The sequence below is a fragment of the Olea europaea genome, chromosome 10, assembly GCF_002742605.1.
Source record: "Olea europaea var. sylvestris chromosome 10, O_europaea_v1, whole genome shotgun sequence".
Taxonomy (NCBI): domain Eukaryota; kingdom Viridiplantae; phylum Streptophyta; class Magnoliopsida; order Lamiales; family Oleaceae; genus Olea; species Olea europaea.
Window position 1 is genome coordinate 42446599 of NC_036246.1, and position 18769 is coordinate 42465367.

The 18769-nt window shown below is 39.2% G+C and overlaps 1 protein-coding gene across 1 annotated transcript in view; it reads right to left on the reverse strand.

The window, feature by feature from the left end:
- Nucleotides 1-2843, reverse strand: part of LOC111400701 (AMSH-like ubiquitin thioesterase 1) — a 23251-nt gene extending 20408 nt beyond the window's left edge. Inside the window, 1 exon segment of the mRNA XM_023028091.1 lies at nt 2651-2843. Within this exon segment, the coding sequence (XP_022883859.1) occupies nt 2651-2770 (120 nt within the window). The 5' untranslated portion in view covers nt 2771-2843.
- Nucleotides 2844-18769: the final 15926 nt, after the last annotated feature.

Consider the following 18769-nt stretch of genomic DNA (forward strand, 5'->3'; position numbering starts at 1 on the left):
CTGCTGAAAAATCTATTAAAAAAAACTGAAATTCCGGGTGTGAACAGTACCCCCCCGGTGAACAGTGATTTCTTTTTTTTTTTTCCCTAAGACTGAAAATTGAAGAAGAAGAAAAAAAAACTGCTGCCTGTACCAAATATTCTTTTAGTTCGTGCTGTTCCAACAGATTTTGAGAGAAAAGAAGAGATTTTGGATTGTAAAAGAAAGTACCCAAGATTCGGCTCTGATACCAAATTTGATGTAGGATGAATAAGAAAGAAAGAAGAAGGAACGGGTAAGAGAAACAGAGAGAAGGGAGAAGAGGAGAAAAAAACCAGGGGAAGAGAGGGGAGGGAGAAAACGGCTGCAAGCCACCAAAAATATTTCAATTCTAATTCATCATCAACTGAAAGTTACAATGCAAAATAGGTTTAAATAGTAAACCAACCCTAATGAGCTTGGGCCTAAGCCCATACAAATCCAAATTTAAATAATAGTCCAAGAAAATAAATAAAGTTTAAATAAAATAAGTAAACGTCGTTCGATGTCCTCATCAATATTCTATGATGGTGATCCAGATTGGTGGCTAAGGGAAGCTGATGAAATTTTTGCAAGGAATCAATTGTCGGAAAGAGAAAAAGTGGAAGCCGTTGTGGCATGCTTGGACAATGAAGCCTGGGAGTGGTTTCAATGGATAGATCGTCATCAACCCGTGCAAACTTGGAGAGAATTGAAAGCGGGGATGACAGTCAAATTTTCAACCGTCCATGGGAGGGAACTTACTGGACATACCTTTGCTTCTAAAATTCCTAACAAGCTCGCTGAGGCAAGCATGAACACGGAAGGATCAAAGGAAGTCAGTTATGGAAGAATCACAAAGGGAACACGCCAGAACACAAAGGAAAAGTAGGTCGCATTCACTTCGTCGAAACCAACCATTAATTCTGAAACTCTGCTGCAATTGGAGAATATTGGGATAAGTGTAGAGTCTACAGACAACTAGAGTCACAGAGAAGAATTGGGAAGGGCAGAGATGCACTGTCTTTGGCTGGAAATACTGATTTTTGAGGTCCTGACAACTCCGTTGCAAGCAAATTCTGAAGCGTTAATGGAGGGCCAAATTGAGAATGGGTTGAAGCCGGAGATGAAGGCCGAGAAACGGGTGCTACGACCTAAGGGGCTTAAACAGTTGACGGAGAAGGATGACAAAAACTATTTAATCCAAAATCGATGGGCTAGAGGCAACCCAAGAGGAGGTGGGTCTTAACCCGTTTCAGGCCAACAGATGAATTTAAACCAGGCCCAATGCTTCCCTTTAAATAAAATGGCCCATAAGCGGTCTCCAGGCCATCTCATCTCCCGGATGAGATTGCCTTCACGAAACTTCCTCCAGAATGGTGCGCTGGCAATTGGATTAGCTAAATTATGACCTCTAGCCATTGGAAAATCCAAAAATCTGGGTTGCAAAAGGCTGACTGAAGCTGGATTACAGTCCATGGAACTCACGGGTCAAATTCGAAGTCTCGAAGTGGTGGTGGTGGCTTCTCTCAACTTGTTGAGTGTTCTTTTGGAGAAGAAATTAATTAGCCTTCATCAAATTTCAATGGGTTTGGAGGAAATAAGTAGCAACGAAGGTGGAGGGATTTTTAAGACCAACAATGGTGGGGAGTTCGGTGATACGCTAGGATTGTTAATTACTAATTCGATAATAGTACAAGAAGGGGTGACTGAGTTGATTGGTCGTGTTACTATGCAACATTTTATTTAGATTTGGTGGGTTCAACTTTTTGAACACTTACGAACGGGTACGACCGGCTATGGGGTTTTTATGGATCGAATTTTAATGATAGGTGGGCTGTTGACTACACGGGCTAACAGCCACAACAAGCTTACTGCAAAAACGGTTTAGCTAAATGGAAACCCGAATTTTGAAGTTGAACCACGCTTCAACCTTTAGGACAAGGTAGTTTTTGGGGCGGCGGGTAATGATAGGCCCCAATTAAATGAGCCCAATTCCAGAATGTTTACCAGTCAGTTAGAATGAGGGATAAAAATGTAAAATGCTACAGTCAGGTTTGCCTATATATAGAAGGGAAAATTAATAGGGAAGGTAGGCAAATATTGGTAGTTAAGTCAGGAGAGAATAGCCTCTCGAAAGGCTATAATTGTTATCTTGCATTACTGTAATTCCTCAGAATTCCATCAATAAATTGTTATTTTTCATTGTTGTTGCTTATCCATATTTTCCTATAGTTGGTATCTTAACACATGCTTACATAAAGAATACTACCAGAAAACGTGTAAAAAATCCGACAAGATTTCTCACACACTTTCTCGCTTATTTCAAGAAAATTGAACAGAACAACAGCCACCTGTGCACAAGAGCTTCATCATTATATTAAGTAATTAAAAATTATATATATTGTCGATGTTCCAATCATGAAATCCATTCAACGAGAAAGCCCTAACTTATTACAGACAGATACTACATTACAAAAAGCAACAAGGAACAGTTTCAATTTCCTGGGCCATACGAAAACGACATTGTAATTTTTATAAAAGATACATTAATGAACAATAAAAACTATCATCCGTGAGAAATAAAAAAAAAATATTCTGTGTTTGTACAAATAACTTACGAACAAACATTGATCATGTGAATTGAAAGTACCTGCTTGAGAATATTATCGACAATTCGGTAGTAAAATCGGAGCAAGATTCGATTATCGACTTTGAGTTTTTTGGTACTCGCTCCGATATTGATTCTTGCTCCAGAAGAAGATCGAGTCATCGTTTTTAACCAATTCCTTCCTTTCTACAACAATTTTTCACACTTTCATCGAATTGGTAAATATTTGTGTACTGTGTACTTGTCTACAGTGAGGGAGACGAAGTTCCTCTGCACCTGTCGGCTCTTCGCTTCGAAGAGAGAAGACATTGCGACTACGGGGGAGAGGTCATTCAGGGAATTGAGTAGTGATGATAATTTACCCCGTCCCATCCCGGTGCCCCTCCCCCTCCCCCCCGAATGGGGCAAAAAAATCTGCCCCAAACCAGCCCCGTGAATTTTTTTTATTTTAAAAGTTAGGGTTCAACTTGCTTCAAATAGAAGGATAACCTATTTTCTAGTATCCTCAATTGTACGAGTTTTATCAAACTTGACTAATTTATATATACCATTACGCTACTTTGTCAAATTGATATTATATTGATAAAAACAAATATAAAAAGATATAACATGTTCAACTGAACAAATTTGAAAATCTATATATTGTAATAAATTAAAGTGTGTGAGGTTACAACTTTTATGACAATATCAAAGGAAAAAATACAAAAAACCTCGTTCATCCTAATAATCAATGTTGTGTACCAATAGCGACCAATATATTTAAGATTTGTAGTATTTATTTTGGATATTAACTTTGTCAGCTTGAATGTTATCCGTATTTTATTGAACTCGAAATTATTAAAAAAAAGCGTGGGGTCCCCGCCCGAACCCGCCCCGTTGCCATCACTAGAATTGAGCGGGTGTAAAAATGACAAAATCAAAGCTGAGCCATATTGGACAAACGTCACAATTCTCTATCATCACCATCTTTCTTTTCAGTTTTTCTTCTATTTTCATTTTGCTCTTATTCATACTTCACTATTTCATTTGACAAGAGAAAGGATAATATGGCCTTCTTACATATACCCACAATCTTTTTATTATTGATTTGCCTATTTTTACATCCTTAATTTTTTATAAAAGCGCACGAGTTTGCTTATTAAAATTCATTAAGGACTTCAAATTTTTTACATTTACGATTTTAAGTCATTCTCTTGCAAAAACATTTTTAATAGATAGTTTACTCTTTAAGCGTTCATTTGGCCCCTTAAAACGCTTTATTTTTTTCAACCCACCTCTATTGCCCAAGGCCTGCTCCATATTTGAAACCTTTCTGAAGGCTTTGCAATGCCTACCCCGTTAATTAATGGACTGTTGTGTTTAATAGACAAAAACACCCTCCAATAGCTACGAAAAATGACCAAAAAATCCCTCACATAATTGCACTTATCCACACTTTCAATTGAAGACTTTCGAACCCCACATCTCTTTTCTATTGTCCCCGACAACGCAAAATGAAAATCCTTGCACAATTCGGCAAAATCGAAGACGCACACTCCTAATCGAGGCACATGACGCACACTCCTCTGCCGTATGCCATCTCAGCAAAGTCGACGACAATAGGATCTCCAACCTACGCATATCGATTTCGACCAGACGGTCGAGAACGTGAACCATCTCCTCTACCCAAAAATCAGGCAACCACAACATTGGATAACGACGGTTCTCACTGGGGCTACTACCCAGGGACCATGGTAAGCTTCCGCCAACTCTAAAGAAATTTGTAGTTGATTTTTTGAGCTGGTCTTCCAAAATTTTACCATGATAATGCTGAGATGGTGGTGCTTTTCACCGTTGTCTACTTCTCACTAATGTTCCCTGACCAATGTCTTGCTTTATTTTAGAGCTATGACTCGAGAGAGTGATCCGTACCCGTAGAATCATCTAGGGATGTCAATCGGGCTCGTCAGCTCTAAAAGCCCGAGCCTACCGAGCCCCATTTTTGGGACACGGGCTTTGCCTGAGCCGACCTGTCAGCCTATGAGACTTTATTTAAAAAAAAATTTATGGCAGTAAAATGCTGCCTTGAAAGGCAGCAAACACTACCTTAAAAAAGGCAGCAGGTTTGCTACCTTTTAAAGGCAACCAACTGCTGCCTTTTTAAGGCAGCAGCTTAAATTAAAAAAAAAAAAGAGAGAAAACGGATCGGCCCCGGCTCAGCTCAGAAAGGCCCGAGCCGAAAGCTCGGGTCGAGCCTAAAATTTTTGGGTGAGCTTTTGCTCGGCCCGACTCGGGCCAGGAAAAAAGCTAGACAATTTTAACCGAGCCGAGCTCGAGCCTCAAGTTTTGGCTCGCGAGCCGGCTCGACTCGACTCGTTGACATCCCTAGCATCACCTTTCCGTCCCTCCGCAAAGAAAGACACTCGAAAGTGGACAAGGTGGAAGCCCCGAGAAAATCGCATTTTTATCCCTGCGGCAGAGCGTGCAACTGCTGAGGGACATCGTCGTGGTAAATGTTTCACGACTACAGGCTGGGAGTGCATCTGTGAACTATTCAACAAACAGGTCGGGAAGGATTGGACAACCACTTAGCTAAAGAACCACTGGGTAGTTATGCGAACAGACCACAAGCTTTTGTTCAAGTTGCTTCTATATATCAAGACTCAATATGGACAAAACAACAGGAATAGAATTGAAGCGCTGGATTGGTGGTGGGAGAAAAAATTGATGGTAACCTGGTTTATCGGTTAGAATTTTCCTTGTCAAATTTTCCACATGAGATCGTCATTCTCACAATTGTTAGTGCATACCTCTGTCCTTTCACAAAACACAAAAGACCAATAATTAACCGAATAGTATAGAAGCTAGAAATGGAGAAAGTGGAACGAGTAGAGGGACAGGAATTGTCACAGATTCTGCACTATCTGCCTGGGGGGAAGAATTTACATCAACATATGGCTGCGCATTCTATATTGCAGTTACAAACATTGGTTTTTGATTATTTATGTTGTTGATGAAAATGTTTCAGGGGTGATTCTGTTTTATTTGTTTGGAGTCCACACAATGTACTACTAGCTCGAAACATCACCAGCCAAAAGTGGACTAAAATTTTGTTCTTTTCTAGTGTTTTTTTTTCGATTGGTAGATTCTGTGCTTGTGTACTGTGTGTTTGAGCGACTATTTTTTGTTATAGTTTGAAATGAATGGTTTGCATTTTTGAATCCGGAACAAAACCCTTTGAGCGATTGCTTATTGGTGTCTACATTTCTGTCATCGATTTTCTTTCTGTATTCAGAACATTAGGTTGGCAATGACCATCTACAATTATCTCAACGTCTTCATTAGTCATCTTGTAACATGCAATTGTTCGTACTTTTTCTTGCAGGAAAACCAAAAGTACGGCAGTTCAAAGACAATGACAACAGAGAAATCTACCACAGTTACATCAAACTCTTTGGTGCCAGTTAGAACTCGACGAAGTATGCTTTGATGCCGATGAAACTTTCGTACTGCGACCTTAATTTGAGCTCGGACAGCGACGCGAAATATTGAAATGACACGCAGTCGATCAACGTAGAGACAACGGACTCCAATGATGGGGCTGCGAAGGGCAAATTGAACTTGTCCATGAGTATTTTCGTTGGCCGAAGTAGAAAGAAGCGTAAAGGTAAGCAGGATTCGGGAAAGGGAAAGAAGAAGAAGTTCGAAGCGAGGGAGGTTTACGAATCTATTGATAACTTGGCTTCTACATCATGAGAATTCGCCTCTATCCTTCGATCTAGAGACAAGGGTGTAATGTCAATTCTGGAGTGCATCAACAATTTGCTCTCAATGGGCCTCATCCAGAGTGGTGACGAGCTTTATTTGTTTGCTCTGTGATTTTTTCACGACAAGAACAATCGTATTGCATAAAGTGCCGTTGAGACGTCGGAACTCAGGTTTGCCTGGATTGGGTACTGCTTAAAATGCAAAATAGAATCAAACCAAGCAAAGCCGCCTAGGGCTCAGCGCAAATTGTAATTCCATGTAGTGGTGTCCATGTGTTTATGTTGTTCATTTTGTCGGTAGTTTTTATGTGTCGCTGAACTTCATTTTTTTCCCTCTTTCCGTTGTTTGATGAGAGCGTCTACGGTCATTGGACTTTTATATTTCAATTTTTCATGTTTTCCTCTTGTTGTTGTATACCACTTCCATTCACGTGTTTGTCATAAATGTGAATGAAGGTAAAAGTACTCTGTGGGTGGAATTTATTCCCTTACCCATACAGGGAATATATTCATCACAATTAATTGACAACCACTTTCAATAGCAAAGTAATACTACATTAGTACATAGTGGGTTGGATGCCAACTGCCATTTCGTAATTTCTACGTCTATAAAAGGCCTTCGAAATGTGCGCAAAGTAATTATGATTGCGAGCGGACAAAGGGAAGAATGATATTCAATTTGTAAAGGTAAGCTAAGAAATCCAAACCAGTTGTAATATTGCTTTCAATTCCATTACAAATTTTCTCTTTCTCACGTTTTGATGGGCAGAGTGTACGGTCTTTCGTTAATGTAGATGACAGACGAGTCTGCAGAAAGTGCATTGTCTGAAACGAACTTCAATCTTGTGTCTATGCCTGGTTCGGGCAAAGGTTCGGACGACAATGTCATGCAACAGATGGAGGACGATGTAGTGGCATGGCTGGAACACTGTCGAATCGTCGAACGCATTGAGCGTGACTATCTCTCATCGAATAAGGGCCATCGGTATCTATTTTCTACGTCACAAAGCGGTCATATACAAAATATGCACGTTTACCTGCAGACATGCTTTCAGGAGTTTAGAATGTACCCACCCATATTTAGGCATTTTATGCATACCCTTTGAAATTAGTACGGCTTGACAAGCAATGCAAACATCGATATTGTTGACATGCTAAAAGTGTAGACCAATTCGAATAGCCCAAAGAATGAAGTCCAACTAGGTAATTCAGGATAAAGGCCCAAATAGGGTTATTAATAAATGCAGTAGAAGCCCACGAACGCGGTAATACCATATAAAAGGAAGAAAAGACATAGAGCAAAAGACCCTGGAATCAAGCACTCTCAAACAGAGTGTTTGCACCCCTTGGAGGCATTTTGTTTAAAGTTCCAATTGTAAAGTCATCACCAATAAAACATCCATTTTTGGGACTTTGTCTCAAGAGGCTCGTTCCTTACACAATCGTCTGATCTCTTTTTAATTGTTAGTGACAACCCGCGCGAAACAATTTGGCACGCCCAGTGGGACCTTGGTGTTTGGTGTTGAAGATACAAAAGGTGAAACAATATGCTTCAGAAATCCGATAAGGAAGCAGCAAGTCAAGGAGGAGTCCAGTCTGTGATCGAGCAATATGAGGAGCAGCATGGCTCTCCACGAACAGATGGATAGAATCAGAGTAATCACAATCGTTATGAACCAATGACAAAGTTGAGTCTTCGAACCATGCGTGCATTACTCGGAGAACTCACACAAGATATCGTTGAACAGGTAAATTTACGAAGTATTCATAATATGGAAAGATTTACCCAGAATGGGAATGCACATTATGACAACATGGCCAAACAACTGAATACTTTGAACGAAACAATGAATAAGTTAGTAGGCCAGATTTTTCAGCCAGTTGTGCCTCTTGCAAACCACTTTCAAGCTAGGACAATTGTGGGACATAATTCCCTAGTCCTAAGTTCAAATCAAGGGGTAGAACCACCTTTCGACCCCTCTACTTCAAACTAGGGGGGTAGTGTAATACCAAATCAGAATAATGGCGTTGGTACATCTAACTTGGGGGTAACCCAAATGTAAGAGATAATGTCCTAAATAATGGGCAGAATACCCCACGTGCTAATGATGGAATAAATGCTCAGGCCAATAGTAACAATGGCCCAAATCATGGTAACTTTGTTACCAATCAAGGACCAAATATCAGGCCTCAAGCAAATCAATCGGTCAACCAACCCGTAGGAATTTCATATGACCCCAACGTCATGTTGAGGAATCAGATTATGAAAATCGTACAGGATCAGATGGCTTTTGGAGTACATCCTGTCATTAGGCCGACTTACACAAAGCCATATTCTGATTGGGTAGACCAAGCATATCCATGGCCTATAGGGTATAAAGTGCCAGAATTCTCATTGTTTACCAGTTTAGGAGAGGTGTCTACTCTAAAACACATAGGGCGATTCATACTACAAAGTGGTAACATAACTGATTACCATAAAATGAGGCTATTCCCTAGTTCATTAACAGGATTAGCCTTCTCCTGGTTCATCAATTTGCCAGCAAACTCTGTCCAAATTTGGCAACAATTGGAGCAATTGTTCCATGCTCAGTTTTATAAGACTAAGTCTGAAATTACTTTGGTCGATTTTGCGAATCTACGTCAACTGCCAAACGAATGGGCAGAAAGTTTCCTTCAAAGGTTCAAGACGGCAAGAAGTAAATGTTTTGTACCTTTGCCCGAAAAGGAGTTTGTCAAAATCGCTCAAGGTTGCTTAAGCTTTGATTTGAAAAAGAAATTCCAAGACAAGGAATTTCCTGATCTTTTCCAATTGAGCGCGAACGTGATTAGGTATGAACGATTAATAAGAGAAGAAGAACAAATGAAAAATTCTAGCAAGGGCTTATTACAGAGACCCAAATTTTAATGTTCATACTATTAACGACGAGTATTACGATCAAATCGAAATGTGTTTGGCCGAATTAGTTAAATGAGACACATATACTTGTCCTATAATGGCTAAACCTAGACCGTCGGGCAAGGATGATGATATAAAAGGTGAAAACATAAAGGCTAGAACGTTTTCGTTCGATGTAACCAAAGCTGGCCTTATATTTGATAAATTATATAAGAATAAGCAGATAAAGCTGAGCGATAAGCATAAATTGCCAAGCCCTGAACAAATTAAGGGTAAAAAATATTGTAAGTAGCATAATGTATAGTCACATTTGACTAACAATTGCTTGGTGTTTCGCCATGTGTTACAGGATGCCATTGAATCAGGATGAATTACGTTCGAGGATAAGAGGAAGATGGCAGTGGATGAAAATCCTTTTCCACAGCCACTTGGAGTGAACATGGTGACGTCTGGTTTCAAAAACAAATTGCCAAAATTCAAGTTGGTTATAGATGATGGAGAAGAAGACCCTGGACCACATCCCAGTGTCTTTGAACGTATCAAAGGGAAGGAGCCCAAAAAGGACGAAGACGTCTCATGTGCAAGATGCAAAAAAGAAGTGAGTGCAAATACAGGGAAACCAGGGATATGGCAGCATCACCATCGCCCTAGTTTTTTCCCAAACGCTCAGCCTGGTAGAGGGCAGTGTACATCGTTCTATAAGGGACCGCCTTTTGAGAGGCAGTTCAGGCCAGTAAATAATGGGAGAACATTTAGACCGCAACCTCACCAACCAAATGTATGGCATTCGTTCCAGTATGAGGCTGGAAGGGCGATACCTTTCAATGAGATTATTAGAACCCAACAAAGGCATTTTCAACTAAACTACGGGCGAATGATGAGGCAATAACAGGGAATGCTGCGTCCTAAGGCACCTAGACTACTCGAAGCGGCCAATCAGAATGTTCTCAAAGATAGTGAAGAGACTGGTACAGGCGAACCTATGGAAGAATTGCTAGAGACTTCTTCTGGGAGATCGAAGTTTGAGCGAGACAGAGGGGATGGAGAAGATCCAGATCAGCCCCTTACTATCCAATGTGGGACGTTACCTCCTGTCGTGACTAATAACTATTTACTAGCCAATGAGTTCAAGCATAAAGAGAAAGGAGAAGAAGAAAAGGAGGATAACGAAGAGGAAGCATGTATGCTGGAATATGAAGAAGGTCAAACTTCTAGAGAGGCCTACAATGGTGAAGAAGATGATGGTATGACAGACATCGAAGAGGAAATCGACCTGGAAGCGAAAAGGAGAAGAAGAGGAGTATCGTACAATACTTTATTGAAGCAATTACATCGAGAAGGAGTTCGTGAAGTAGACTTATTGGGAGAACCATCTGGGTGTTCTTTCGATTTTTACATGATGTACGGGACGTCCAAAAGGAAGAAGAGAGTGTTTCGCTCTGAAAAGTATGGATCACCTCCAAGAATAATGCCTCCTCCCACAAGTTGGGTAACTGAAGAAGAAGCATTAGAAAACAGTAAAAAGGAAATTCAGGAGACAGAGGCTCAATGCGATATGCTGCACGTTGACCTATCACAAAAGGGTAACTCGACAGAGGACAAGCAGGAAGTGGAAATAGATGCTGCTGAAAAAGTTATTTTAAGCGACCAGCCATGAAATTGACTAAACACTTGAGGCTATTGTACTTTAAAACTCTAGTTAACGGCATACCTATGGCAAAAGTGCTTGTCGATAATGGAGCAGCTATAAACACCATTCCATCTAAGATGATGAGGAAATTCACAAAGATAGAAGGTGATATGATCCCAACGGAAGTCATCCTGACAAGTTTCAATGGAGGAGCAATTTCAGCTAAAGGGGTTATGTCATTGGACATAACTATAGGGACAACTACTAGGACCACAGTCTTCTTTGTAATAGATGGTCCCACTAGTTTCAATGTATTATTAGGAAGAGATTGGATACACGGAAGTCGTTGTATACTTTCATCACTCCATCAGTGCCTAGTTTTTTGGAATGACAAGGGCGAAGCAGAGGTGGTACAGGCCGATCATAGGCCTTTTGTCGTAGAAGCAAACTCAGTGGAAAGGTTCATGTACGAAGGAAATTATGGACCTGTCAGAGTAGTCCAAGATGAAGAAGAAACTCAGATTGTCGCGTAGAGTGAAGAGCCGTTTTCGGTGGATGCACTCACTGAAATGTTCAGTCGGATGAGGCCAAACATAGTGGCCCTGGAGGAACCAGTAATTGGCAAAAGAATAATCAAGGAGTTTTAAATGAGTTGTAAGCAACGAAGACAAATGGCCGATATTCAAGCCTTCAAAGCCAAATTAATGGCTTTCAATAAAGAATGCAAGGACAAGAAGAAAGAAGCACCAGTCTTGAAAGCATTGAGAGACAAACTGGCAGTGTTCGAGTTGGAACAAAGTATTGGTCGAGAAGTCAACAAGGTGGATTGTTTAGAAGAAGAAGTGCCTACAAGGGAACTGGACGATGAAGTGATAAGGATCGCCAAGCCTGGATACGCTTAAACACAAGACCCCTGATTAAAGTGAATATTGGCAATGAAGGAGAAGATTGCCCAACGTTCATTAGCCAAATGCTCGAACAAGAGAATTACCAATGGACATCAGTACGAGGTTACAAAGGGAAAGTTAACACGAAGTTACAAAAAGACAAGTTAAGGCATCAAATATCTTAATTACAATTCGCCCCAGACTGAACGAATTCTTTCCCTAAGTCTCCCCCAAACCTCGCTCTGCTGAGAAGTAGTGACATTCAATTCAGCCACAAAATTATCATCAACCTCCAGTTTCTTGTACTACTCGACCAAAGACTTGGTTCGCTCAATTCCTTGGGAGGGATTACGTTTCTTAGTAGCCATTCTCGCCTTGCAGTCATCCATCCTTGCTTGAAGCTCCTTCATCTATGCAGCCAAACTGGTCATCAAAGAGTCTTCAATCATGACTTCAGAAGAGATTTCTTTCAGTTCGTCCTCAGCTTTGTTGATCTCCATGAGTAAAGACTCTCTTTCGGATACAGCGCGAAGATATTGAGTACTTTTGGCCTTCAGTTCGACATTTTTGGCCAGCAAGGAGAGAATCTCGGAATGGACAACTTTCAACGTCACTTTAAAATCAGCAGAAAGATTGAACGACGGAAGTGTCAGTGCTTGCGCCAACTTCGCACTCAAATGCTCAAGCTTTTCCTTATATTTGGCAGCACTTGTCTGACCGATGTCCATATCCATAAAGGACACATACTCAAATATCGACTGCTTGAGGAACTTCATATCTTCTCTGAAAAAGTAGAAGGACGACTGGTTGAAGCAGGGCGAGATGTCTTAACTTGCCCCCAGGAAGTGAACAAGTCTTGGATGAAACGCACAATCCTATCAACATCCTGCAAAGAAAGTCGCCAACATTGAAGGTTTTCACTACAATGAACAAAGTGGAAGTAAAAGTGAAACAAAGATTACCTCATCAGCAATCTTGGGAAATGTCATATCCCCAGCCAAATCTACCACCTGTGGCTCCACCACTTGTGAGGACTTCCCCTTGTCTGAGCGAGAAGACTTTGCCACAACAGGCAAACCCATGGGAGCATCTGCAGAACTCAAAAAGCAACAAGTCAAAAACCAATAGCACAAGCAAAGGTAAAACATCAAAAAAGGTATTACCTTCTGGTTCGACGTTTGGGGGGTTGACGCCCTGAGAAGAAGGTAGCTCATCCATTGGTTGTGATGAGGATTCCAGGACTGCAGGTTTTTCTTTAAGCGTAGTCCCTTCATCAGCTGGTTTGGATGAAGCAGCCTCAGCAGAGGGTGATGGAGTAAGAGCTGCCAACACCAAAGCCTTCGAAGGAGAGGCTGAGCTTTTCTGAGAAATCCGAATAAACCATCAGCACATAAAAAAGTTTCAAGTATAGAAAGGTATGCTTGTGAGCAAACTAATTTAATCACCTTTCTCCTGACAATGAGAGGAGTGTCATCATCATCCTCTAAAATAGGGGATACTGAGGCTGGCCGTCTACGACTTGGGGGCACTTTTAGATGTAGTAGGCTTGGCAGGAAGAGAAGTAGATGGACAAACAGACTGTTTAGCGCGAGCAGAAGAGGAAGGACTCCTAATAGACACAGGAGTGACCAAAACAGGGAAAGTGGAAGAAATGTCCGGCTGATCCAGTGAATGAAAAGCGTGATTGGCATCAGTTGCAAACAATCTGCGCTGCACTGATGGCTAGAGTTGTTCAAAAAGGGGATGGATGGCATGGCTAGGATTGAAGGGAGCTAATGAAAAGTTACTCGTCAAAAGAATATTGCGAGCATCTATAGCTTCTGCCTCTGCTTATTAATGGTATGGAAGCGATCTATCAAATTTCTTGAATAACAAGGGGGAACAGGCCAAGTTTGGCCAAAACCAAGTTGACGAGCAAAAAATTGGGAAGCATATATTTCAACCCAGCTTTGGCATTAGTTCCAGTCAAAATATCATGGAACAACTCCCTCCCGATAAAAAACTGAACCCAAACGAGCAGAGAGGTGCTCGCATTATCCAGGGTAGATGGGGGATGCACATAATCAGGAGTTAAAAATGGAGGAAAAGGAAAGAAAGAAGGAATTGAATTCAAGGTATAAAAGAATGAAAAAATGTCCCTTTTGGACATATGTACAGGGTTCAGTGGGTCAATAGCTAACCCATAGCAACTAGCAGAATGAAGGGAAAATGATAGAGCACCAAGTGATGGAAAATAGGCTCTCAACCACATTTGAGTGAACCAAAGAGGCCCACTGCCAATAGGAGATGCACCATTCTTCAATTGGAATTGGAGAGAAGCCATGCCTCTATAAAGGGCGGCCAAAAAGAAAGAACACAAATTCAGAAGCCTACCATGCACCAATTCGTGCGCTATGGGTAAATAGCTCATAGAAGGCTTCAGGCTTGGCACACACAGAATATATTTACAAAGCCAAATCTGAAGAAATGCCACACACTCAGCATGAGAAGGCTCAGCGTTCGAGTGATTATAACAGCTTTGCAGGCTTGAATAAGACTCGGTGAGTTTTTTGTCAAATTTTGGGGCGACGCCAGAAATCAAAATGCCAGGGAAAATGGTATCGCCCAAAGGTGGCAGATTTACTAAGGCCCCGACATCCCTTAAAGTAATGGACATGGGACCAAGAGGAAAAACAAAAGTATTATACTCAGAAGACCAAAAACTTAAAACAATAGGGAAAAGCGCTAGATCAAAAGTAGGGGTTGAAGAGAGATTTCTAGCAAATCAGAAATCCTAGCACTATCAAAAATTGCCTTAGTAGGACCATGGTCCACAAGGCGAGCATGCCATCTACGGAAAACAACATCAGATTTAGGCCAAGTGCGAATACCTCTTTCGCGAAGCGGCCTCAGCGGCAAAGAGTTTAGAAATGGAGGGCCTTGAGTACAAGGGAACAGCTGGCCTACCGCCACTTGTTCGACGGCCTCGACGTTGTTGAATGAAGGACCTAGATAGAACTCGTTGAGTTCGGCATTTGTTGGTGCAAGGAAGCTCGGAGTTACATATGACCGAGTGAGGAGTTTCTGGAAGTCTTCGAAACTGAAAGAGTCACCAGATTGGGATTGTGAAGCAGCCGTTAGGAACGAAATAAAGCTTTGTTGAAGTTTGCTTGAGAAACGTAGCAGAGAAGCAAGAAGATGAACAGTAATATTGCGAGAGAGACGCACGAAGCAATGAGGCGTGATTTAGTAGTGCGATGAAATTGCATGTATTTGGGGGTTATAAGGGTTTGCAACGTCGCACCTTTTCAGGTTATGGAAGAAAATAATGATTGAAATTCTTGAGAATTTCAAATGTTGTTGGGAAACACAAAGTGAATATGGCAAAAAATTAATAATTGGTATTAATTCTGCCATATTGGGGGGCGGAAGTAATTGTTGACATGCTAAAAGTGCGGCCCAATTCGGATAACCCAAAGAATTAAGCCCAACTGGGCAATTCAGGATAAATGCCCAAGTAGGGTTATTAATGAATGCAGTAGAAGCCCACGAACGTGGTAATACCATCGCCCAAATTTGCAAGACGCCCAAGATCTGAGGGAATGAAGTGTTTTGCAGTCGCCCAGAGTTATGACCCTGTTCTCGCCCAAACCTTCGAATCGTCCAAGATCTTAGCAAATTAAGTAATCTTGTCACGTTCCACGATTCAAGGATGTTCAGTTGAAGACGGTTGAACGACAAAGAGTAGTGACAGCAGTTAGAGACGGCAGTTTCACGATAAGTTGGCCACCATGAAGAAAGTTTGTAGTTATAAAGCAATTAAGCGGTTTCTAAGTGGTTGATTACGAAGAGATCATCAAATGAATATAAAAGGAAGAAAAGACATAGAGCAAAAGACCCCGGAATCAAACACTCTCAAACAGAGAATATGTAATTTCAATTCCCTAGTTTAGACTTAAAATATTTCTTTTCAGTACTCGTGTGCTTGCGCCCCTTGGAGGCATTTTGTTTAAAGTTCCAATTGTAAAGTCATCACCAATAAAACACCCATTTTTAAGACTTTGTCTCAAGAGGTTCGTTCCTTACACAATCGTCTGATCCCTTTTTAATTGTTAGCGACAACCCGCGCGAAACAGATATATATACAAACAAGTCATGCTCAATGGATTTCTAAAATTTTATTTTTAACTACACCAAGCGGGGGCAACCCAAGACAGATTCCCTTAGAAAGGGCATCTAGGTCGAAAAATATTACATCATTATTTACAATCTTCATAGTAATGATGGCGGTGTCAAGTCCCTCGTTGAACCCATCTTCACATGATGGTGGGGGTAAGGCCCTAATGGGCCAATGTCCCAGTAGCTCGAGGCTATGCCCAAACACTTGTCGGTGTCAGATAGTACAAATAACATGAAAATAACAACTAAAAAAATTGTACAACAAACATTTTATCACATCAATTGCTAAAAATACGTCTTTGTTTGGACGATCGATAAGTGGATAATACTTGAAATTCTAAAAAATATGTGAATAAAAAATGACTAGGATATAAATATATACAAATTATAAACATGAGCCAAGCATACGTTTATCCTACACATGAGTAACGACCTCTGACATTTTGGATCTGTTGAAATGAAACGATGTTAATCTTGTAACAAACAAAATCTTAATTGCCTTGAATAATAATCAAGATGAGATTACCGCATGCACTTGAAATGGACTCACATTGTCTGTCAGACTTCTTTGATAGTGACATTAGTTATCATCGAGTTTGTAAAGATGACTAAATACTAGAAGAGCCCCAAAATCGTATTCTTTTTTATTTTATAAAATAGACTTGAGGTGTTACCCAAAAATCAATCCTCTTTATTTAATCCAAGTAGATTTTTTTTTTTAAATTTGACCGATAACTAGATATTGATAAATCAACAATTTAAGTAAAAAAAAATTCAAATTTAATAAAATCTTAAAATACTATGATATCAACCCATAAATCTAAGTTTAACATAGAACGTCAATTGCATGTACACAAAAGAAAAACTATTAAATAACGTGTATAAAATTTAACACAATAATGTTTTTCAAATATAAATTTGCAATTATCATTTTTAGAAACATTTACTTGGCGACCCCATAAACATTACTCGGTCAATCTTCAATGCGTCCACATGACCCGTTTTAATCTGCAAATTTGTAGTAAGAGTTAGTATTTTTTAAAGCACTCGATAAAAATACGTGCACATTCCTATTAACATGATATAAATATAAAATGATATGGTATACTGACATTTCATAGATTTAGAGTAAGTTGGTCGCAACATCCAATAGCTCAAGAAATTTCATAAAAATTACCAGGGACGGATCCAGTTGCTCGAGTGAGTTAGGGCGGAGCGTGGAGCATTTATCAAACACCGCCCAATATAACAATATTGTTTACTAATATTTAATTACTTTATATTAAAAGAATCTCCAATCAATATATAAATGCACTAAAATGTAAAATAATATAAATATTAAAATATAATTCAGTACAACCCAAAATAATAAGGAATAAAAATACATTTTTTGAGTCATATACCTATTATCAAGTTTCAAATTTTTATGAATTTAAGCAAGACAATATGAAGTTTATATGTAGTGGTTAATCGATAAAGACAAAAATTTAAAAACAATGAATTTTAGAGCTATTTTTGCCCCCAAAAAGAAAAGTATTTTTCAAACTCTTAGAAGAACAAAGAATTTTACAAAATAAATTGATAAAACTTAACAATTAAAGTATATATTATGAAATGATAATTTCAGTCAATAAATTTTTAAAGCAATGATTTTTAAAGCTATTTTTATCCAAAAAAAGAAATCTTTTTTTCAAACTCTTAAAATAATAAAGATCAGTAATTAAATTGTCCAAATTTGAATTTTACAAAATAAATTGATAAAATCTAATAATAAAAGTATATACTATGAAGTAATAATTTGAGTCAACAAATTTTTTTAGAAACAAAAACTATTAATATAGAATTGTTTAATTATTATTTATTGTGTTAAAAAATTAAAAAGAAGAAGAGGAGGTGAAGGGAATCGAATCCCATACCTCTGATATGATAAAAATGGAATTCCCAATTGAGATACAAAGCTATATTAGTGCTAGTTAAAACAAAATAGTATACAATTATTTAACTATTATTTATTGTGTTTGAAAAATTAAAAGAAGAAGTGAAAAGGAGGAGAGTCAAACCGGGTACCTCTCACTTGCAAAACCAATGCCCTACCAAATGAGCTACAATCATAACTGTAAATAATGGTACAGTTTTACATATTTAACATAATAACTTCATCGACATAAAATTCCTTCCCCATCGGAACCAGCACGAGCGGCTGCGCCGGCTCACCGGGTGCTGGCTCCGCCCCTGAGAATTACCACATTCCGCAGGATTTACATATTCAATCTAACAGTCTATCCCGAAAGATTTAACATATTCGACTTAACAATCAATCCCAAAGGATTTAACATAAAAATCAATCCAAAGACCTTAACGTATTTCATACCAAATTTTATAATATATTACAAAAATAAGAATTTAGTACTCGTACAAAGTATTCTTAGCTAAATTGGTATCATAAATTCTAAAAATATTCTTCGACACAATAATTAAAAATTGGCAGAAACCCATTTGTTAAATTCTGAATGTGTTTGTTAAAATAAACAATACTCATTTTCAACAAGTGTATGTTAACATGTGGAATCACTTTTTGCATGGTAAAAAGAAAAAAAGATACTTCACACATGTTATACACACAATATCCACTTGCATGATTACCAATCAATTAAAATGTCCATCAAATTCCAAACGTAGAAGTGCTAAAATTTAAGAATTCAATTGGTCAGTTATTATATTATTTACTGTCAATTAGGCGTGGAATTCAAAAAGAACAATCGATTGTTTATTGCCTAAATGACTTATATACGTTTTATATTTATTACAATGTCATTTCAAATTCCAAGCAGGACCTGACAA